This window comes from Magnolia sinica, chromosome 1 (genome assembly GCF_029962835.1).
Source record: "Magnolia sinica isolate HGM2019 chromosome 1, MsV1, whole genome shotgun sequence".
NCBI lineage: Eukaryota > Viridiplantae > Streptophyta > Magnoliopsida > Magnoliales > Magnoliaceae > Magnolia > Magnolia sinica.
The window spans coordinates 5,086,533-5,110,226 of record NC_080573.1 but is presented as its reverse complement, the minus strand read 5'-3'; the positions used below and the strand labels follow the sequence as shown (position 1 = coordinate 5,110,226).

The 23,694-nt window shown below is 38.0% G+C and overlaps 2 protein-coding genes across 6 annotated transcripts in view; one reads left to right on the top strand and one right to left on the bottom strand.

The window, feature by feature from the left end:
* LOC131237380 (uncharacterized) overlaps positions 1-1,812 on the bottom strand; it is a 41,994-nt gene extending 40,182 nt beyond the window's left edge. Inside the window, exon 1 of the mRNA XM_058235103.1 lies at positions 1,550-1,812. Coding sequence (XP_058091086.1) covers positions 1,550-1,799 — 250 coding nt within the window. The 5' untranslated portion in view covers positions 1,800-1,812. The remainder of the gene's footprint in view (positions 1-1,549) is intronic.
* Positions 1,813-4,965: 3,153 nt separating this feature from the next.
* LOC131237350 (protein DETOXIFICATION 45, chloroplastic-like) lies at positions 4,966-22,167 on the top strand. Of its 5 annotated transcripts, none has more exons than XM_058235081.1 (14): positions 4,966-5,389; positions 7,083-7,216; positions 7,529-7,672; positions 7,815-7,993; positions 8,698-8,833; positions 9,885-9,981; positions 10,945-11,045; positions 14,075-14,238; positions 16,008-16,079; positions 16,265-16,381; positions 16,571-16,666; positions 16,772-16,893; positions 19,180-19,234; positions 22,021-22,167. In XM_058235081.1, the coding sequence occupies exons 1-14, from the start codon at positions 5,028-5,030 to the stop codon at positions 22,057-22,059; spliced, it is 1,818 nt and encodes a 605-aa protein (XP_058091064.1). In that variant the 5' UTR covers positions 4,966-5,027; the 3' UTR covers positions 22,060-22,167. The 5 variants fall into 5 exon arrangements, with proteins under 5 accessions (XP_058091064.1, XP_058091056.1, XP_058091048.1 ...); XM_058235073.1 differs by having other exon boundaries at positions 22,018-22,167; XM_058235065.1 differs by having other exon boundaries at positions 22,001-22,167.
* The last annotated feature ends 1,527 nt before the right edge of the window (positions 22,168-23,694 follow it).

Below are 23,694 nucleotides of genomic sequence, written 5' to 3'. Positions count from 1 at the left end.
TCGAAGTATTAGCATCGCTACAAATTTCGCTGGCCAGAGATACAGAAACAATATCGATATCGCCGATAATATCGCTAATAACCGGAAATGTGGGGAAACATGGGGAAAATGGTGAAATTTTCAATGAAACTTCATGAGATGTTAAAATGTATATATTTGCATATTTAGAATTTTTTTTTTTTTTAAATGCAAAAAAAATGCATACATAACAAGTTTCCATTTAATGGGGCCTTAAAAGCATGTGTTGTTGTAAGAAATCAGTCCAACAATCCCATCCAGCCTATTTAACCATCCAAACATCCATCAATATTGCAAAATATCAACAACATATGATATTTGACCAAGAAATCATCAACAATTGGAAAGGATTGTGGTCTCAATATCGCGCATGTTGCAATATCGATAATATCGAGATATTATTAATATTATCAATGATAAATTGAACACTACAAACAACCATGTGCCCATAAAAAAAAAAAAAATTTTAAAAATTTGAAATATATTCTTTTTAACAAACAAATTTCTAATGATATCAATACATTGACGATATTATTGAAATATCGTCAATACACTTATGATACAAGCATTACCTAGAATTTACACAATCGAAAATATTGGCGACATTGATGCATTGGCAATACAAGTGACACCTAGAATTTACATAGTTGAAAATATTGACGATTACATTAGCGATATTGATACATTGGCGATACTTAGCGATACATTGTTAATACCTAAAATTTCTGATACTACCAACATTATCGGTATCGCTACCAGTGTTATCAAGATCGCTGAGCTGGAGATAAAGATAATATCGGAGATATTTCGATAATATCGGAGATAATTCGAACATTGCTTGTAACTAACTTATAGGTCACCCAAACACAAAATCCAACTTCACTTGCAACTTACATCCAAACAAGATTACCTATAAGTGACTTTCACCTATATGTTACTTACAACTTAAAGAACTATAGGCATCCAAACGCACCCTTAATGCCATCATGGACATTAAACCAAAACCAATCAAGAGGTTAGTGGTTCCAAATCTAAAGAGGGTTCCGTTGATTGGTCGGAGAAGATTGTTGAAAATCACCATCTTCAAACAAGAATTTCAAAACATAAAGAGCTCTATGAAATCTCAAAGAGGGTAATTTTGAAGAAAAAAGCTATTCTGTAGTGAACAAATAAGCAATGGAGAGAGAATCTTGAGGGTCTTTCAACCCTATCTACACATATCACCGAATTTGTATAAGTTACATAGACAAAGGACATTTACACCCTCTGTTCTGATACATCCACCCCTTTCCTCTACAAAGGCATAAGCACAAGACAAAGAAGGAGATGAGGCAAATGATATTTACACCCCTTGTATTTGATACACGCATACTCACTACTTCTGCCAAAACCATAGATTCAAACAAAAGAAACTACAGACGATGAAGGGTGTAATTATCAAAAATAGGGATGTAAATATCGGCACCATGGAAGAAAGGCAAAAATCGTCATTAAAAAAAAAAATAAAGGAAGGGCAAGAAAAAGCGAAAACCAGGCGATGTGATGACCGTGGAAGGAAGGATCGGATCGGGAGCCGTAGTCGATGCCGAGATCGCTCGCTCTCGCTTCGACACGTATCGCCCTGGGATTGGGGCTTCTTTCGGCCCATTGATGGAGAGAGCGGGCGGACCAAAAATCGGCGAGTTCTCGTTTCTGAGTCTCTTCCTCGGCGGGGAGATGGCGAGCTTTTCATCTTCGTCTTCGTCGGAAAGAGTGGCATAAGCGCTGGTGAGAAGATCCATCCACCTGAAAAGACAAAAACGATCGCATTTGGCCAGTTGAGAGAATCAACGGCTAAATAAGGCGATTCGCGCGGGAATGGAAGGGACACGGCTTCGGTAGATCCCTGACTATGGGGCCTACCCTGACGTATTTTTCTTATATCCACGCCGTCCATACGTTTTCCCAGCTCATTTTAGAACATGATCCTAAAAGTACAGCATATCCAAATTTCAAGTGGACCACACCACTGTAAGCAGTGGCGATTAACCATTAAACAATTTTTGTAGGCCACCAAAGTTTTGGATCAAGCTGATATTTCTCTGGTCCCTTTATGCAGGTCTTTCTGATATTATCAACAGGTTTGATGGAATTTAAAAATTCTGGTGGCGTCCAACAAGTTTTAATCGTGGGCGTCCAATCACCACTTTTCCTGTGGTGTGGTCCACCTCAGATTTGAATCTGCAGCATTTTTGGGATCATGACCTAAAATGATAGGGCGGAAAACGTGCAGGCGGGGCGCAAATGTGCGAGATCCGTGTCATCTGTTAGGAAGGAGGACGGAAGATCTGATGGTTCATTGTCCCCGAGTCCTGATTCGTCATTGGGCCAGTGACACGTGGAGCTTTGATCAAGTTTCCTCTCACTTTCGCACGTGCTAGTCGAGGTATTCTCACGTGAGATGACTGGTGAAAAGACTCAAGCTGCTAGTTCGCTTCTCCTCTGTCGCGACTCGCAGAGGTAACATGCAGATTGGTCTTATCATCTGAACCGTCTATTTCGTCCTTTGTAAGCTCCATGAGCTGTTGTAAGAAACCATGATCTTGACGAGAGGCCACAACTTAAAAAATTGGTGATTAGCACGTGTGCAACTCTGCGTGGGTCCAAAGCAACACATGTGCAACACATGTGGTGTGGGCAACTAGGGGGTAATGTGTCATTATCCCCACTGTTTCCTGTGGTGTGGCCCATCTGAGTAATGGCCATAATTCAAATTTGGGTTCATGACATAAAATGAGCTGTAAAACTGAATGGACGGCATGGATAAGACACATGATCATGGTGGCCCCCACAAAGTGTACTCCGTACGCAATCCGCGTCCCTCTGAAAAAAAAGGATTCTCTGTTAGTCATGAATAAACAGGTCTACACCGAATAAAGACTGTCTATAATCCTTCGCCCACCCATCTTGCGAAATTCTTCGGTCGAGATCGGACCGATTCGCTGGCCTTGAAACCGACAGAGTGGGGCCCGTCGAATGAGAGGCATCAATCTTTACACGTGTGCCACGTAGCTACGTGCGACACGTAAGTGCACTGCACACCCTCGAGTGTCACGAGTTGGAAGGACCGCACCCATAGGAAGCCCGCGAACGGATTTCATCCGTATCCGTTCCTCCGTTAACTGCATGGATTTCGTTAGGGTTTTTCGAATGATTTTCTTCCTCGTTATCTAGAAACTTATAGAAGGTAAAAATTCTCTCTTCCTTTACTCCTCGAACTGGTCTCTTTCTCTGCTCTGAATCTTCGTATTTCAGCTTTTTTCTTCTTTTTTTTTCTTCTTTTTTTTTCTTTTTTTAATTTCTATTGAAGAAATCATTCATCTCCTTTTTCTTGGATGCGTTTGGATGGATATATCATAATGGCAAACGTTTCTGATCCCGCAAGAAACAGTTTTTAAATTCAATGGAAAATGGCTGAACTTCGTTGATTCTGGTTTGCTATCAGCACCGCCAAACACGCCGCTGTACTTGAGACGCGATAATGTGGGATTAGGTTTGCGTTCTTGTTGCGATAATGCAATCATCCAACGCTACACAATAAAAAAGAAAAAAAGAAAAAGAAAAAAGAAACAAAACGAAAACAGAGAACTGATTCTGTTCCTCCACATCTTGCTCCATTAATTCACTCCTGCAGGTGAAATTTAAACCATCGGAAGTAGCCTGTTTAGTTCCGTGAAGCGATGGCTCAAATGGATCCAACCAAGGGTTCCTCTTTTCACCCACAAATTCAAACGGACGGTGGTAGATGTGGAGGGTCGAAAATTTCATGCATCTGGACACGCTGAATTCAAAAAGAAAAAACAAAAACAAAAAAGCTTTCTAGTGTTACTTTAAAATGTAGAATTGGGTTCCTCTACAAGTCCTTGTAGACGATGATTATTCTACAAGGGTTGCTTGTGGGGCCCACTGTGGTCTGTGTATGGCATCAAACCTGTCCGCAGGGTGACGCCACCAGGACAGTTGGATGCCCCCAAAAATCAGGCTGATCGAATTGTCATGTGGGCCACAACATGAATTATGAGTTTTTTGGGTGATCGTCCTTAATTTTCTCTGGTGTAGCCCGCCTAATGATTGGGTAAGAAATATTTTTGGGTCATCCCATCATTATGGTGGGTCTGATTTGGTGCATGGATTGAATTGCATACACACAATAGTGGACCCTACATGGTCAATAGTGTATAAGCAGGTGAATGAATAGGTGAATAGGCTTGTGAATAATTTTTACATGTAGATGAATAGTCTTTTACACTTGGGTGAATGACTTGTAGGATAAGCTGATTTTACAGGAATTTGTGGAGGAATTAGCCATGAAAATTTTATGTGATAAGTGATAACTTATACTCTTCAGCTCTTATGAATGGTTATGTAGTATTATGTCTATGAATAACTAATTTGAAAAAGGATATTGGGGACCTGAATTGGATATGTCGATCTTATGGGGCTTGGACCATTAGATAGATGGGCCCTACGTTGGATTCTCAATGAGTTGAAATATGCCCTGGACAGTCAATTCTGTCCCATTAAGAACCCATGACTGGACTGTAAGAAACTACAGACAATAGATTCAATGGTCCTAAAGTCTGTTGATTGGACAGTATGGATCACTGATTGCAATTAGAATGATTTTTGGGCGATGGGCAATCCATGGTGAGGTCTTCTATCCACCAGTTTTATTGTTTAGAATGGGGTCTTTGACCCAATAGTAAAAGAAGATAAAGGGTCAAAACATGGTGGCCAAATGCTATGTTAATCAGATGCTTAGGGTCATCCTGCTTTCCATATGCAATCCAATCTGTGGCCCTCCTATCCAATGCACGGTAGTCCGCTAGCATGGTTTGTATGCACTCTGCTAGATGATTCTCTTAGTGAAATGAAAAATTGGCCCTATGGTTTCTCATCTTTCTTCTTCTTTTCTTTTGTGCGGTGATACCTTAGGTGGGTCCGTCAATCTGAAGCAATAATTACTTACAATGGAGGTTATGCAAATACAGAGCTCACTCTCTAATGGATTGGCAACTAATATGTGTGAAGGGAAGGCAAAGAAGAAAATGACTGGATCCTTTGCTACTCAACCTTTAGTTGAAAGCAATTCTCTAACTCTAACATCTAAGAGTGGAATAAATGCTGCCAATGTCATAAGACATTCTCATCTGTCAAATGAGTGTTTGAATTCGAAGCTGTTCTTTTCAACTGAGACTGCCTGCAGAAAGCGTGTTTTGCATGTGATCAATTGTCACTCTTCATCAAGTTATGGCATAGACGCACATGATGCAGAGGACAGATTCACTCCAAAGAAAAGCCATCTTCTTGGAATTTTGATTAAATACATTACGTAAGTGTTGAGACCCACAATTCAGTTTCTCTGCTGCATAAACTGTTCAAAGCAAAATCATGTTGTTCATGCTTTCCAACTAGTGGTGGCTCGTGGGTGAGGAGTTGGCAAGACCTCCATTTCCGCATGGGGATATTTTTATCTGGAAACCTATCTTCCTCATCTGTTCACCAGTTGTGCTCATTGCATCTCTACACAAAACACAGAAAAATTATGTGATATGTATCGGCCATTTTCAAGTTGACCTGATTACTGCTAGTTACAACTTGGAATTTGGGTTTTAGCCTATAGCTCAATGAAACGCGCTTCTCGCTTCAACAGGGGTCTTGTGTTCGAATCCAACTTACCTTTCAAAAGAAGGCCTGAAATTTGATCAGATGTGCTCTTCTACATCATTCTTTTAGTTGGTGTTTGTTTGTATCAAGGATATGAGTTCATATCACTTTAGCTTAGAACATATGAGAACCAATCATGTACAACTGGTTGAACGTCAACTTAACCTACAACCCCTTTTTACAAGCATTTTGCCCAGCCCAACATTGGACACTAAAGGCATATAAGAAATGATTTGTTGCATGCAATTGGCTATAGGTGATCAGTTCTTCCATGCGAGAGTTGATTATTGCCAAAAGGAACTTACAAATAAATAAGGTTACTATGGGCTCGATAGGGAGCTTGTAAATGGAGTTAGATGGGAAATGGAATTGGAGGAAAATGAATTGGGAGTAAATGGCTTACACAGTTTTGTTTGGATGGGAGTAAATAAAATGCATTTGATATTTAAACCACTGTACAAATAAGATATTTAACAGAATTATTACAATAAGCCCATTGAAATATATATACTTTAGCCAAAAAAGAGGAAATTTTGAGCCTCGAGTGGGCCACAACCATAAGGATCACAAACAAGCAACTTGCTAACGTTTTTTAACCATCCATTTATATGGCCAACCTTTGGACAGTTTGGATCATTTTATTGGTATGATTTTAGTGATGTAGTCAATAATTAGATTGTTTTGGAGCATCATTAGCATTCCACATGTATGGTCGACATGTACATGCAACACTTTTGTTTACTCGTGTGACTCTCCAAGTAGCTCAAAAGAGCATTTCACCCCATTTACTTCCAAATCCTCTCTTACAGAGAGGATTTCAGTTGCAGTCCCATTTACTCCCATTTCATTTCATTTCCATGCATTTACTCCCATCCAAACACACTTCAACTATCATTTACCTCCATTTACTCTCAATTCCCCCCACTTACCTTCATTTACTCCCATCCAAACAACCCCTATAGAATTATAGGTACACAATGAAAATGCTAGGGAAAGGGCATTAGGAAATATGCTAGTCAATCTTTGTTGCCTTCTATACCATTAAAAAATAATAAATAAATAAAAAAGAGAGAGAGAGAAAGAATGTTGCCTTCTCTGCCAGCAATTTGTGCATGCACCTGAGGCTAACTCTTCGGAAAAGTAATACATGTTTGCATGCTCTTGAGTTTTGACAGCAAGCTCCCTTCTGTAGCAATAGAAATTTTGATTTCTCTCTCTATGTATCGCTCAATTCTTATGTTGACACAATGCTTCTTTGCATCTCTAAAGATATGATACATCTAGTTCTTACTGATACTGTTCCTTTTAAGTCATGTTATTATTCTTGTTGACTAACTAGCAATTCATTTTGTCAACAGTGAGTTACTAGGTGGTGGACCAGGTCCTGGAAGTGTCAAAGTTGAGGTCTTAATGCTTGCTTTACCAGCAATTGCTGGACAAGTGGTTGAGCCCTTGGCACAACTGATGGAGACAGCTTATATTGGTAGATTAGGTAATCTCCCCACATTCAGCTTAAACAGAGATGTTGGTTCTGTATGCCATTTAGCTGGTTTTAATGATGAGAGATACTATCCAAGCACAGCTTGATAACTAAACAATGGAAGCCCTGCCAACCACAATCTGGCACTACACGCATATGTAGCTTTTATCAAATTTTCAGTTGATTGAGTATAGCTTATCTTGTTTGATCTGCACCATTGTTCTGATGTCCTCCTGAAATTTCTCTCAGTGTCTGTTACTTTCAGTGTTATTTATTCTTCACTTCATGAATCAAGTTAAATTCTGTGTTGGTTGTGGTTGAAAGGTCCTGTGGAGTTAGCTTCAGCTGGTGTTTCAGTGTCAATCTTCAACATTATATCAAAGCTATTCAATATTCCTCTCTTGAGCATCACAACATCCTTTGTGGCTGAAGATCTTTCAAGAAATGCCAGCAGAGAATCCATCACAGGTGAAGATGATTATAGTGGAAGGACTTCCAGAGAATTCCTAACAATGAACATTTGAAGTGGAGTTTCATGTTATATCTAGCGCAAATAACTTTGGCATAGTGGTAATATTTCTCTTTCTGAATTTGACCGATTGTTCTACAGATAGGGGTTTTCTTGAAGAGAACAATGAGAGAAAATCACATTTTGATGATATAATGGAAAGAAAGCAACTACCCTCTGTTTCTACTGCCTTACTTTTAGCATCTGGAATCGGTATCATTGAAGCTTTAGCTATGTACTTCAGAGCTGGAATGTTTATCAACATGATGGGCATATCATCAGTAAGTCATCACTTGCATATTTTGAGCTTGCATGCATTTTCTCATCCAATTACATATCATGTGGAACCCCAAGGATATGCATTTTCTCGTCAACGTACCCTACAATGTAGAACCCTGCTAAGATATTTTTGCATGAAGGATTGGGAATTCTCTTCACAGCAAATATGTGAATGTGGCATGTGTTTGCAAGATCCGTGTTGTTCGTCATGTGCCCCTTTGTGGGCATGTGTCTCAAAATCCTGCCTGCTCAGTGACCAGGTCAACCACATTTGTTAGATAAAAATGGACAGTTAAAATAAACTGCCAAAGTTCCACAAAGTAAACATTTGGCCACCTGATTAGTGGACCAACCGATGTTTGGCAGGTTATGTTCATGGAGGGGCCCGTCTGACGAACGTCCCGGATTTCGCACACGTGCAATATGTAAGCATCATGCTAAAGGAGGATTCTCAACCTTCGTTGCATGAATGTACTTCGCATTTTGCTATCATATATTCTCTTGCTAAGTATTTGTATTAACACTCCGATAGAAGTGCTTTACTATTTTCTAGTACATTTTTCTCCTTCCTTATGCTATGTTCATTTCTCAGTTTTAAACATTAAATACTTCTTCTTTTTTTCTTTTTTCTTTTTTACATTTGTTCATATACATGGTTTTCTATTTACAGGGGAGGACTGTTTCCTAAAATTCATTTTCTGAACAGGCTTCACCTATGTTCAGTCCAGCACAACAATTTCTATCATTGAGAGCTCTTGGTGCTCCTGCGGTTGTAGTTTCTCTGGCCACACAAGGCATCTTCCGTGGTTTTAAGGATACAAAAACACCTTTGTTTTGTGTAGGTACGTATCATGCTAATTTGAAGCTATTTATAGAAGTCTGGTGATTACATCTTCTTTGTGCTTTCTTTCACACAGTTAAACATTAGGAACATAGTTACCAGGAAAATCATTTTAGATATTCATTCTCACTTTCTCAGAGTCACACTTAGTTCTTTGAGACCCATTTGTTACAATGGAAACCCATTTACTGACAAAATGCAGTAAACCTGTATACAAAGAGTAGGACATCCATTTTCATGAAAAAAAGTCAACAGCTTCCAAAAAGCTCAAAACATGTTTTCGTAATTTCTGAAACTTGTTTTCTATTAGAAACTTACTGTCCTTATTTGAGTTGTATTGTAAGATTGTATGCTTGAGGGTGGCATATGTGATGTTCGTGAGAAAAGAGGAAAAAGAGTTCATTCGCATTTAAGAATGTAGCTGGTTAAGATTGACCACGGTTCTACATTTAATGTACACATGCGGTGCCTCTGAATATGTTAGTGCCCTTTTCTTTGACCATATTTCACTTTACTGCCCTTTGGGTTGTGCATTTTTAGTAGGTGGGTTGGGGGTTGGTACTAGTTGGGACCATGTTGGCATGTGGCCATTGTTAATGTGATAATCTGCCATGGCCTGTTCCAGGGCCAGGGTAAAAGAGGACGGTTGAGGTTTAGCAAGCAGATGATCATAGGTACACCTGGGGTGACTAGAAAAGTAGCATTGCCATGGCTGTTGCTAGTTCTCTTATTTGGACGTGGAGGCCTTTTGGGTTTTTGTTTAGAGTTCCTCTTTTAATAAGGTAACTTTTCCTATTAACATGACTTGAATACCTCTATTGGATAATTATTATATTTTAAAATGTTTTCAATATTTTCCTTTCCAACATTACCCTTAGAAATACAGAGCAACAACTAGGTTATATTGGAAATGGTCGTAACCCCATCTCTGCTACTCATAAAGTGGTACAAACAAAAAGGCATTTTGTCTTTTAGAATACAATTAATTCATATAGTTTCTGTCTCTTTTTTTTTCTGCTTTCTTACTAACTCTTTCATTTGTCTATACACAGGAGTGGGTAATCTTTCATCCATATTTTTACTTCCTGTACTAGTGTATTTCTTTCGCTTGGGTATCACCGGTGCTGCCATTGCAACTGTGTCATCTCAGTATGTACTTCAACCAAAATGTCTTGTTGTTTATCTTGTTCATTCAATGTCCAATTGCAAATTGCAACTCCCATAGCTTTATTGGTTACAAGAATGGATGTGTGCTCTAATTTGTTATTGAATCTTGAATAAGTAGGCTTTTTTTCTTTTTCTTTTTTTTTTCTTTTTTTTTTACATTAACTCAGCTTGTAAATATATAAAGTAGTCTGAATCTTTAGATAGTTTGTGAATCTTTAATGATTACCTTGAAAAAAAAATTATTTTGAAATGCAATATCTTTATCTGAAGATGGTTTATTTCTCTATGAACAAAATCCTTCCATCATGGAAGGGGAAATAAAATAAAAAAAAAAATTTAAAAATAATAACTATTATCTGAAGTTTTTGTATGGTATGTCTGAGGTAGAAAGAGCTTTATCCACATTGGATGGAGTAAAAATGCATGTATTCAATACAATATTATAAGATGCATTTTCTATGGATATTACTATACTATACTACTGGAAGAGAATGAAGAAATGAAAACATATGATGTGAAGATGAAAAGAACTGCACAAGAATAGTAAAAAGGTTATGAAGAAATGAAAAGAATTGGACAATAATAGTAAAAAGTTACTAAAAGATTTTATCTCTGAGCAAGTTATTGCAAAACTACGTTTTACAATGGAGGAGCTTGGGATCCATAAATAAATCACATATGGCATGGCATCCTTGGCCTTCATGGTTTTCCAATAGGAGAAGTTCTATCTGTTTGTATTGAATGCATATTAGATGGCTCCCTGGTGTATGCACATTAAACGCACTTATTCACATCTCCCTATGCATAGGATATGTCTTTGTATACTCACAAGTAGTATTTATTCTATAGAGTATGTGCTTTTCATGGACTTCGTTGAACTGTTTAATCTTTTTCAACCCATTCTACATGCATATTGTTTGATAATCTTCTGATCAATTATTTCAGGTATATTATGACATTTTTGCTCATTTGGTTTCTTAAAAAGAAGGCAGTATTATTGCCTCCCAAGATGGAAAATTTGCAGTTTGCTGGCTATATAAGATCTGGTGAGTGTACTTGTGAATACTTGGGAAGAATGAAGTCTTTAACTCTCTTCTCTGGATACTATTTATGTTTGCATGTCAAAACTATAATTCTTTTTAGGTGTTTAAGTGGGTTAGATAAGCTTTTGGGGATTATCTTTGTTACTCTACATAATGGCCAAGCAAGCAACACATTGATCTTGGGGACACTTTACCATCTCCTTTCTTCACCACTCTTTGGATTATATTAGTTGGATGGCTTTAAGTGGGTGAAGTTCTCAACCACTTTTTGGAAGATTGAGATCTTTGGGCTTGATTGAGATCAGTGTTCGAAGTATCGGTATCGCTATAGGTTTCGCTGGCTAGGGATATGGAAACAATATCGATATCACCGATAATATCGTTGATAACCGGAAATGTGGGGAAACATGGAAAAAATGGTGGAATTTTCAGCGAAACTTCAGGAGATGTTAAAATGTGCATATTTGTATATTTAGAAATAAAAAAATTTGAAAAAAAAAAAAAAAAAGAATGCATACATAACAAGCTTCCATTTAATGAGGCCTTAAAAGCATGTGTTGTTGTAAGAAATCAGCCCAACCGTCTCATCCTACCTATTTAACCATCCAAACATCCATCGATATTGCAAAATATCAACAACACATGATATTTCACCAAGAAATTATCAACAATTGGAAATGAAAAGAAATATTGTGGTCTCCATATTGCGCATGTTGCGATATCGATAAGATCGAGATATTATCAATATTATCAATGACAATTTGAACACTACATACAACCATGTGCCCAGGAAAAAAAATTGAACAATTTTTTTTCTAATAAGCAAAATTTTGATGATATCAATACGTTGGCAATATTATTGAAATATCGTCGATACACTTATGATACAAGCATTACCTAGAATTTATATCATCGAAAATATTGGCGATGTATTGGCAAAACAAGCAACACCTAGAATTTACACAGTCGAAAATATTAGCGATTATATTAGCAATATTGATACGTTGGCAATACTTAACGATACATTGCTAATACCTGGAATTTCTGATACTACCAGCGTTATCGATATCGCTACCAGTGACCAGTGTTATCAGTATCGCTAGGCTAGAGATAAAGATAATATTAGAGATATTTCGATAATATCGAAGATAATTCGATCACTGATTCAGATTATGGCAAAGGATTGTGAAAATGGATCAATTACCCATGATCTTTTTTTTTTCTCTTGACCAATCTTTGATGGGGTATTAGTTTTATGGCCCTAAGCAGCGTTTTCAACTAGTTTTTGGATAATTGAGATTGTCGGGTTTCGTTTGAGTTCATGGCAAAGTATTGTGAAAAATGGATTGAATATCCATGATTTTCTACTTGTTCTTTTTTCTCTTTACTTTTCCCCATTAGTTTCTAGTATTTCCAATTTGGATTATGGAATCTGAACACCACAATACTGAGAAGTATTGTCGTTTCTTTCTTGTGTAAAAACCTCTTTCACTAGTAGTTAGGTTTGTGGTTTTTTTTTTTTTTTTTTTTTGTTTAATCTTATTTGACAGTACAATGTTCATCAATAGTCTATTTTAGGTGGTTTTCGATTTTTCAAATCCCTTTGTAAATACCCATAAATAAGTCATTATTACTGCTAACGTATGTTTGGAAATTAGTGAGTATTTCCACCTTGAAACCGGTCCAGAATTGGCTGACATAAATTTGAGCCGCACCATGATGTATGTCCTTATCCACACTGTCCATCCATTTTACCAGAACATTTTAGGGCATGAGCCCAAAAAAATGAGGCAGATCTAACGCTGAAGTGGACCACACATCCACCGTCGAAAGTCGTTTCCTTTCTAGGGCCCACGTTGATGTTTATTTGTCATATAAACTGTTCATGAGGTCACACAAACATGGATAAGAGGAAAACACAAATATAAGCTTTATCCAAAATTTATGTGGTCCCCAAGAAGTTTTCAACTGCAGGCATTCAATTCCCACTTTTTCCTGTGTTGTGGTCCACATTAAACATGGATCTGTCTCATTTTTGGGTTCATGCCCTAAAATAAGATGGCAGAACGGATGGACGCTTGTTTATGCCACATGCATCACAGTGAGCCCCAAATTTTTTTTACACCAATCGGTTTTAGCTTCAGACTACTTTCAAACAACAAGCTGTCACCGTCTGCATTAAGAATGCTATCGGAATTGTGTAGGTAAATAATTATTACTTATTTACAAGGATTTACAAAGGTAAATTGAAAAACAAACAGGCCCGTAGAAATACTCCTGAGTAGACTGCTATACAGGATTTTGGTCATGTGTAGTCCATTTTTAATTATTATCCAAACCTTAACCTGTAGGTGATGCAAGACAACTAACCGCTTGCTCTAAAAGCTCGAACTGATAGAGCATGGTGAATCGATCCCTTTATCTCATAGCCTAGGCCCCACATCCCATGGGTTAGGACCTCTGCCGAACCCCCCTCGTGGGCCCCACTTCACATGGGTTCCGCTTCACACAAGCCACCCGCCTCACACGGGCGGGGCCCACCTCATGCGAGCCACCCACCTCACACGGGCCGCCCACCCCAAGTGTACCCCTGCATCCCACAGGCCACCCCACTTAAGCCTGGTGTGAAAATGCCCCCGCATTAGTAGGCCCCTACCAAGATGGGGAATGACCCACCAATGGCCCTGGTTGGTACATCTAACATTTCATCCTTGGCCTGCTAAGTGACAATTAAGAATGAAATTAAGCAGATGTCTGCAGTGAAGTTAAAGTCACCAAACAATGGGTATATAAAAGCTTCTAATTTGAGAGCTTTCTGGTGCATCCACCATGGTGCACGTCAGATCGATGGTCTGGAACACCAAACCATGGGGCCCACATTTGTAGAATCCTTCACTGCAGAAGCTATGTTTGCTGCTGAGCTGTTGAGCAGGACGATATAATTCCTAAGGAATGTGGAATGTCTTAACCTTATACTTGTTCACAATTGCACATTTCTGCATTTCCTTGACACATTTAAGCTTCATTTTTAGGTGGTTTTCTTCTTGGGAGAACCCTATCAGTGCTAATTACCATGACGCTGGGCACATCAATGGCTGCTCGTCAAGGGCCGTTGGCTATGGCAGCTCATCAGATATGCTTGCAAGTGTGGTTGGCTGTATCTCTCCTTTCAGATGCTTTAGCTTTGTCCAGCCAGGTATGTGGTTTATTGCTTTGAGTCTCCTTTCAGTTACAATCACATCCAGTCTATTGTTCTTTCATATCTAGTCTATCCTTCTTTGTAGCATTCTGTTCTGTTTACATTCTTGCTGAACTTCTAATTGTCAAAATTTCCACTTTATGTGAAGTGCAGTCTTCATTTTTCCTTTGTACAACCAGCATCTAAATTTTAGTCATTTACCAGAATTATTTCTTTGCTTTTCCTAGTATGAAAATGGAAAAAATAAAAAATGGAGTCTGTGAATCAGACTACAGATAAATAAATGACAACTACATTATGAATGAGACATTATTGGTGTTTGATCAAAAGAAACAAGAAACAGTTCTCTTTTGTTTGACCCAAAAACGGTATCATCAAAAACTTTACTAGTTCTTGAAACATGGACAGATTATTCACAGTTCACACTGACAATAGTTAATCAATCAATAGCCCAACTTTGAGGATCTATCTCTTCAGTTTCAGAAGGTGACAAGCCCATGAAGAAATACCAACTGATAAATGCAAAAGGGATCCCACAATTTTCCACTCTAACACCTCCAAGAATGGTTCCAGTCTTTGAGACATTTTGTTGGCTCGTTTGTTATGAATTTCATCACAACTACATGAATGCCTTAAGTGTAGGTGTGAAAATTTGACGAATAAAACAAATAACACAACATACAGAAATTGCAAGCAATGAAATAAAAAACTAAAATGATTTAAAAACTCGTTATTGCTCCTCTTTAAGTTAAGTGGTTTGGCTTGCTGAATTCCATACCTGCTTTTAACTGCTGAAATCTATCCTTCGTGAGAGCTTTGATAAAGAAGTGAGTTTCTGGTCACTGACTACATTTAGAACTGGGATATCTCCAACTGCAACTTTCTTTCGGATAAAATAATAGATGATTTTTATATATTTAGTCTGCAGATAAAAAATAAATAATAAAAAAAATTGATTCTGCAACGTAAACTGTACTCAGATTATCAAAATGAAGAAGTATGAGCTTAGATAGCAAGACCTCAATAACTTAAAGAGGAGGTGGGACCTATATAAGTTCATCTATGGTTGACTGAAGGGCATTAAGTTGTTTCTAGTGCTCTCGGAGATAAGATAGGTAAACACAGTAGCCTACTGCATAGGGTCTGTTATTGTGAAGCTGTCCCAGCTAGCATCAGAATAAATTAAAGAGCACGGTTATATTGGACAGCACCCTTTAATATCATAAGGTCCTGTTGACTGTACTGAAATGAATATATGTCAGTCAGTGCATGCATTGATATACCAGATTCACTGACAAGCTCAAACCCAGTCAAGGTAAAGATACTGATAGCACCTAGAATATTTATTTTATTTATTATTATTATTAGTTTGTTTTATCTGTTGGTAGAAAAGCTCTTGCTTCATTTTTATTGATCTCTGACTGCCAAAAGGCTCTAAAACTCCCAGCTATTGCAACAGCCTGAATGATAAGAAATCAGTATATAGAGTTTTCAAAGAAGTAAAGAAAGCTGTTTTTCCATCTACATACTTTTTTTTTTTCTCGGTTTGGGGATTCATATATATGCCCATCCTGGTTCATAGATCCTTCTATTACTACTTTGGCAATACATTAGTATGAAGCCCTTCTATCTCATTACCAAAAATTGAAAGGGCGTCTTTGTCTACAAGGATGGTTATAAAATTAGCTCCCTCTTTTTATTTTGATTGTGAGTATTATCTTTTATTTTCTGTTCATGCAACTAAAAGATTGCTTATTTACTCCTAGGCTCTAATATCAAGTTCCTATTCAAAGGGTGACTTCAAAAGAGTGAAAGAAATTACCTTTTTCGTACTAAAGGTGATCGCTCTCTTATGCCTATTCACTTTATTTAGAATTTATGCTACAGATCAAGCATCAAATTATCTTGTTTTGTTCCCTTAATTTATATTCTTTGGTTTCCTTTTCCATTGTGCGGAGTGCTGCTATGCATTTGCTTGAGTATGTAGTATATCTGAATTCACATGTTTCTCTGTCATACTCAGACAGGACTCTTCACTGGTGTTTGCCTAGCTATAATACTTAGCGCATGGTTTGGCTCTTTTGCTGAATTATTCACCAAGGACATGGATGTGCTACAAATTGTTAAATCAGGAGTGCTGGTAGGTTGGAATTTTTATAAACACAACCTCTATTTCTGCTTTTTTTTATAATACAATAAGCAGAAAGAAAGCGAGTATGCATTGCATTAAAAGAGAGGCTGTAGATATAAGTTTTGTTTTACTTTCAACTTTGATTATATTCTTTTGATTGAGTTTTTATTTTGCATTACCATTCAAAAATTTTCACAGTTCGTGAGTGCCAGCCAGCCCATCAATGCTCTGGCTTTTGTTTTTGATGGTCTACATTATGGTGTTTCAGATTTCTCATATTCAGCTTTCTCCATGGTATGTTCTATCTGAAGACACCCTGAACATATATATGTGTCCTCAATTAGATTGTTTGATCAACTCCAATAGCTGCCTCTAACATGGATTTAATTGACTGCGTAGATGCTGGTTGGAGCAGTATCTTCTGCATTTTTGTTTTTTGTTCCTTCAGTTTTTGGTCTTAAAGGAGTTTGGGCAGGTTTGGCTCTTTTCATGAGCTTGCGAATGGCTGCAGGTATTATGAGGTAATGTGCAGTTTCTTTTAGTTTGGTCTCACTCTCAAGTTCTGTTTGTCAGCAGGGTCCTTCTGTCTTCAGCCTTAGTATATGGCAATGAACATTGCTCATTTCCATTGAGTTTTGTGCAGCCAAGAAGGACCCTTCTTTTTATTTTTCATGTCCTTTTACCATAACTTCTTGTTTTCTAGAAAATTTTCATAAACTGAGTCCCCAAGTGTTTAATCGATTCAACTGAGTTGAACTTCATTATCCAAACAGCTTAACCTTTTGAGTTGATTTTGACCTTTTGTACAGACTAAAGCTCTTCTTAGGGCATAAAAATTCATTCGGTCCAATCAGATGCTATTACCATCTAAATCTCAACTAGTCTTTGAAGTATCGGTATCACTATAAGTTTCACTGTCCGGGTATACGGAATCAATGCCCATATCATCGATAATATCGTCAATAACTGGAAAACAGGGAAACGTGGGCAAAACAGTGGAAATTTTAAGTGAAACTTCAGCAGATGCTAAAATACACATATTTGCATATTTACGAATAAAAGAATTGCAAAAAGAACACAGATAATTAGTGTCCATTTAATGAGGGGCCTAAAAGCATGTGTTGTCGTAAGAAACTGGTCCAATCATTCCATCCAACCATCTCACCATCCCATGTATCCTTCCAACCTTCCATTCGAATATCCATTGATATTTCAAAATATTGACAACTTACGATCTTTCACCGAAAAATTGTCGACAACTGAAAAGGAAACGAAAGACTGTGATATAGATATTTCCCATGTTGAGATAACAATAATATCGTGATATGAACGGTATCAGTGTCGATAATTTGAACACTAAATACAACCATGAATCCGTAAAAAAATGAAATGGACTTTTTTTTTTAATAAACAGATTTTTTGCAATATCGATAAATTGGCGATATTATCAAAAATATCTTCAGATTTTTTTTCTTTAAAAAATAATTACTATTATAGCCCACAATGTAGCGGTTGAATGGCTGGCCGTTATCCCATCTGTCACCGTTATTGAATACCTTGGGCATACTAGATTCCAACAAAGGTGCATCATCAGGGACCACACAAGGACGATAAAACAAATGGTTGGAAGAGAGTTCTCCAATGCAAGATATGTTTTGATTGTGAATAAGAAAATCATGGCTTTGTTTAGATCCTTGCTATAATCGTGGTCGACCATCAAGAAAATCCTCAACTACAATGATTCTATCAAGACCTTTGAGGACTTGGAACTTCAGTTGTCAGTTTTCCATGTTTCGGCTCCCCAATTCAGTCTCTTTAAGTAGTTGTATCGCTCTATCCTCAAGGGGGTGTTTGTTTTTCCATTTTCCACGGTAAATGGTGGTAAATCAACAATGATGACTTCTCTACGTCGTTTGGAAAAGAAGGTAATAGCCAAGAAATTACGCCTTGAAAACTAGGATCGCATACAGTGAAACTGGACAAGGATTGCATGAGTAAAATCTGTGGGTCCCACCGCGATGTATGTGTATGATGCACACCGTCCATCCGTTTTACCTACTCATTTTAGGGCACGAGCCCAAAAAATGAGGCAGATCATAAGCTCAAGTGGACCACACCACAAGAAACAAGGGGGATAATGACGTTCATCGTTGAAAGAAAAAACCTTCCTAGATTCCACAGTGATGTGTATCCGCCATCCAACCTGTTCATAAAGTCACATAGACATGGATAAAGGGAGAACACAAATATCATCTTGATCCAAAAATTTTGTGGCCTTCGAGAAGATTTCAACGGTAGGTGTTCAATTCCCCTTGTTTCCTGTGTTGTGGTCCACTTGCACTTTGGATCTGCCCAATTTTTGGGCTCACGCCCTAAAATGAGTTGTTAAAACAGATAGATGGCGTGGATCAGATACATTCATCATGGTGGCCCCCACAAATTTTACTGATCTCGTGTTTTCCCTCCACGGGATTAGCATCAGCACCTTTCAAACGCCATATCTGTTAACGTCGTAGGGGGCGGCTGGCATGAATTCCTCAAGTAAACAATAATTACTTAATTACCACTATTTACAGGTATTTCCTAGTAACCAAACACGCCATAAACTGCAACCAGCAGAGTCACCATTTACCACCACATCTTGTAATGCACACAGCCCATTTTAGTTTGGTCATTAACATATTTTGTAAATTTTGTATCAATCCCTTTTAAAATCTTGAAACTGTTTATTTTATTTCTTGACTTTTAAATCTGTGAGATCATCGTATACATGTTTTTCATCTTCATCATGTCTCCCTTTTTTTCAGATTAGCATCAAAAACCGGTCCCTGGTGGTTCTTGCATGACTCGCAGAAAACTCAGGTTGGTTAACAAGCACATTTATTTGATCGTTTACCATTTCTTTATCTTCTTTACTAGTATCATGTTCAGAATAATATCAACTAGATCTTTCAAAAAAAAAAAAAAAAACGAGAAGAGGAAGAGTGGGATCCTACTCCTTCCGCATGTTTCAACGTTGCTGGCACATGCGTGTGAGATTCAGGGTGTTCATAGGTTGGCCCCACCGGCCACCATTCTGTTTTGTGGAATCAAAATCAGGCTGGTCCAATAATCCAATTGGCCACATGTTCGTCAAATGTGTACGGTGGATTTTCTTTTCTTTTGTCACATGCGCCCCACCTGATAAAGGACCGGCCTCTTTTTTTTTTTCCAAGCCACACATAAGGTGGGGCCCACCCAATGAATGCCCTGGATGCGGCACATCCACAATATGCCCAATTAGCACGGTGGTCGGTGGGTCACATCCACAATATGCCCAATTAGCATAGTGGGTCTTCTTCTTCTTCTTCTTCAAATGAAAATGGTCTTTACTTGGAAATTAAGTTTGAGGAGCATCATTTTGATTGGAGACCCTTGATGGGGCTGGTGGGTGTTTCATGCCTGAAACCCATGTAGTAGAGATCTAGATCCCTTAAAACATACCTACATAACTAGGAGCAAGAAGATCAAAAGCTCATGATGACTGTAGTCCCTGCTCTTCCACGCGAGTAAACTATGCATCCCCACCCCGCCTACCTCTCTACACTACGATCCTGACCAGAAGGATTGCTTGATGTTGGATAATTAGTACACTCTAGAAGGTCTGGTCAAGTGGTAAAAAGAACCTACAGGTTTTCGTGGAGAGATTTGCTTGAATACATTGCTATGTATTGCGATCAATGTTTTAAATATCGATGATATCAGCCGATATATCCCGCGATATATCTTGTAACTCACCGGTGCGATACGAAACGCACAGGTAGGGCCGATAAATCGCACATGTTCGATCCAGTGAGCATTTTTAATTTTTTATCCTTTTTTTGGTTGAATTTATGTTAAATTAGTGTCAAATGGTTACAAATCCATTGGTTCTTCATGTTTTACATGAAAAATCATGGAGTTGGAACTTTGATTTTGATATTCTTTGGTTCTTCATGTTCTCCATGTTTTTTTTTTCGAAAATTTCCTTCAACCAGCTGTCAATTGAGATTAATTTTGAAGTATTTAGGAGTATTTGATGAAATGATCATCACATATACTCTAATTTTGAAATTTCAGTGTAGGTGGTCCGATTTGGGAAAATTTTGGGGATTTTTGGAATTTTTTCCATTTTCTCCCAAATTGCTTACAATGTTACACTCCAAACATGAAATCAAGCATTTATGAGGGCTGATCTACTGATTTGTTGAGTCCTTGTCAATTTTTGGAAAATAAAAATCATTTTTTAATTAAAAATTATTAAAATGTTTTTTTTTTTTGAAATTTCCCTTCAACCAGTCGTCAATTGAGACTAATTTCAAATTAGTGTTTGATGAAACCTATACAAAAGAAACTATTATCTGCGCTTCTTTTTTTGAGATGTTATGATTTAAAAGTGTGTATTAAGGTCTTTTTTAACAATCCCTGAGGTTTCATTGAAGAATTCAAACATTTTCCCAATATTTTCCTATGTTTCCCAAGAAGTGCGATAAATTATCTGATACAAACGACATATCCCGTGCAATAACCGATATGTGTCATATCCTAAGGATGTGATACGTAATGCAATACTGATATTTTGAACATTGATTGCAATAAGATATGTTGGGACTCAAGCCGTTGAATTTGGGTTTTCTCAAAGATCCAAACCATTTATTTGATAGGCCTCCCCTTGGATGGGAAAAAAAAAAACTTACGGATTGAATATTTCTTCAAACCTTTGATTATACAGAGGCTATGCTGGTCATGTTCAAAGCAAAAGAGCCAAATTAAGCGATGTTTTATATAATCCAATTGGGAAGTTTTATTTGTTGTTAATCCACCGTACAAAATGAGAAACATCTCATAAATTGTGTGGATCATCCAAAGATAAACCAAATCCAGCAGATCGTATTGCAAGGGGCCAGGATGTATCCAAGCAAACCTGTTGCTGGGAATCAATAGTCATTGTCTGGATGGGGCCTCAGATGTTGTGTATGGCCCTGGTTCCAGCACCCAGTGAGGTTCCCTAGCCCGATCAGTCTATATTTGCACGGACTTCTAACCCAGCTTCCTTGAAGCTGAAATACTTGCATAACTATCATGAGGAAACAATAATAAATGATTACATCTGAGATTCATTTTCTCTCCCATTCTTTCCAATGGTTATATCAATGTATATATGAGGCTCATGTCCATACATCAATCGTTGGAGGGCAGTATCATGTAGCCTACTTTGTTCATTAACATCTTGCAAGACCACACTTTCTTGATGAGAAAGGAAGATTGATGAAATGGATATGAATCAAACGGAACTTTGTATGTATGCTCGTTTTAAGGCTTCACAATGCCACAATCTACTCATTCTGATGATCTGCAAACAAGCTTATTAATATTATTTTCCTCTCATGATGGGCCAAGGAAGCCTAGATTTCAGCATCTGTTCTCTTCCCGGTCTTCCATTTTTGTTCATCTGGTGTGGCATAATGATCAAAATTTATAAGAATAGACTGCCTTGAGTCCATGTTGAGTCTGAAGTTGCCATCTTCCACTGTATTTATCCATTTCAGTCATATTGTTACTGAAGCTTAGCCACTGTAATTTACTGAAATCATGTTAAGTCATGGTTAGTTTTCTTTTGATTGTAGCAGGATTTGCTGTTTTCTAATTTCCAGCATGAAAGTTGCTGACGTTTACCATTTAACAGGTTAGTGGTTGAGATGAGCCAAAGCAGACTTATGTTAATTTCAGCCGGATGAGGATTATATAGCTTTTGAACTATAGACGGCAAGGTTTTTGGTTTTTGGTTCTTTTTTTTTTTTTCTTTTTTTTTTTTAAATCATTATTTTCTGCTCCAGTGTTGATTGAGTTGAAAATGAACCGAAGGACCATGATTTCTTCATGACTACTGTAGAGCCCTGCTAAGTGCACTCAAGCATTGTGCACTTATTTTTGTACAGGACTCTTGCTTCTGCCAACATGGCTCACGAGGGTGAGATTGACATATGAGAAAGACTATCATCTTCAATTTCCATGATGGAATTGCATCCTTTTGGTCAAGTCCAGTTGTCCTTAGAAGGGAAAAGGCCAAAGAATAGAGGGCCTGGATGTTCATCTTGGAGGTCTTCGAGGACAATTTAATCTCTAGTGTGGCCTCTGATATGGATGGTATATGATCTAGGATCATGATTACTTGCTGTTGTGCAAACTTCCGTTTGAAGTATTTATATAAGAGGGTAGGTATCCAATGATAAATGCTAATATCTAAGCTATCAAGCATTCAATACCAGCACGTGGCAGTCCTGTCTAGGATCTGGACTGTTCATCTTCTACTCTAGAGTGCACACGGGGAGTTTGTGACCTAAGCTCTGTGGGGCCCACTGGTGATCTATGTAAAATCACTTTGTCCATCAGGTTTGCCAGTTCATGTTAGGACATGATCCAAAATTGAGAGAGGTTGAAAGCTCAAGTGGGCCACGCCACAGCAAACAGCACTATTTTTTATTTTTTATTTTTGAAAGGTACGTAATGTCCACCATTGAAACCGTTCTCGGGATCACTGATGTTTATACGAAGTCCAACCTGCTTGAATGGCAGTTCTCAGTTCTAACCAGGAGGATGAAGGGAAAGAACAAATATCAGCATGCTTCTATGGCCTTCCGAGAAGGCTTGAATGGTGGCATGTCATACCCACTGTTTCTTGTTGTGTGGACCTAAATCTTTGAGCAAAACCAATGAACAGAGCAGACATAACACTGACATCGCACAGCTTAGGGTCACAGACCACTCCGCATGACCCCATTGCAGGATATTGGCGTCCTAGTCCGAAAGCAATAAATAAATAATTTAAATAAATAAATAAAAAGTCACACCGGTCAGACGATCCTAGCGCTTGCTTGGAAGATTCTTATTACAGACCATTTGCAATCCCTCGGGAGTTCTTTAATGGCCCGGCTCATCTGACTGGTTCGAATTATGGGGGAATGACCCATCGAAAGGTAGGAACCCCAGAGATGAAAAGTAGGGATGGTGAATGCTTGATAACATTGATGACAGTGGATTGGCTCTGTAACGTCTTCTAACAATGAGGTCCACAAGTTCATGGGTCTCATGGTGTGATGGATATAGTGGCAATTGATAATCTAACCATCCACCGTGTATAGAACGATGACGACCTTGTTTACTTCCTCCAAGCAGAGGTTGAATCCTCCACAAACGTCTGGAAATTAAATCTTTTTTTCTACAACGCTCAAAGGTTATGGACATGCCTCCAGATTTATTCACCCATCCCATAAGTTATTCGACAATGTATGTATACCAGCTGT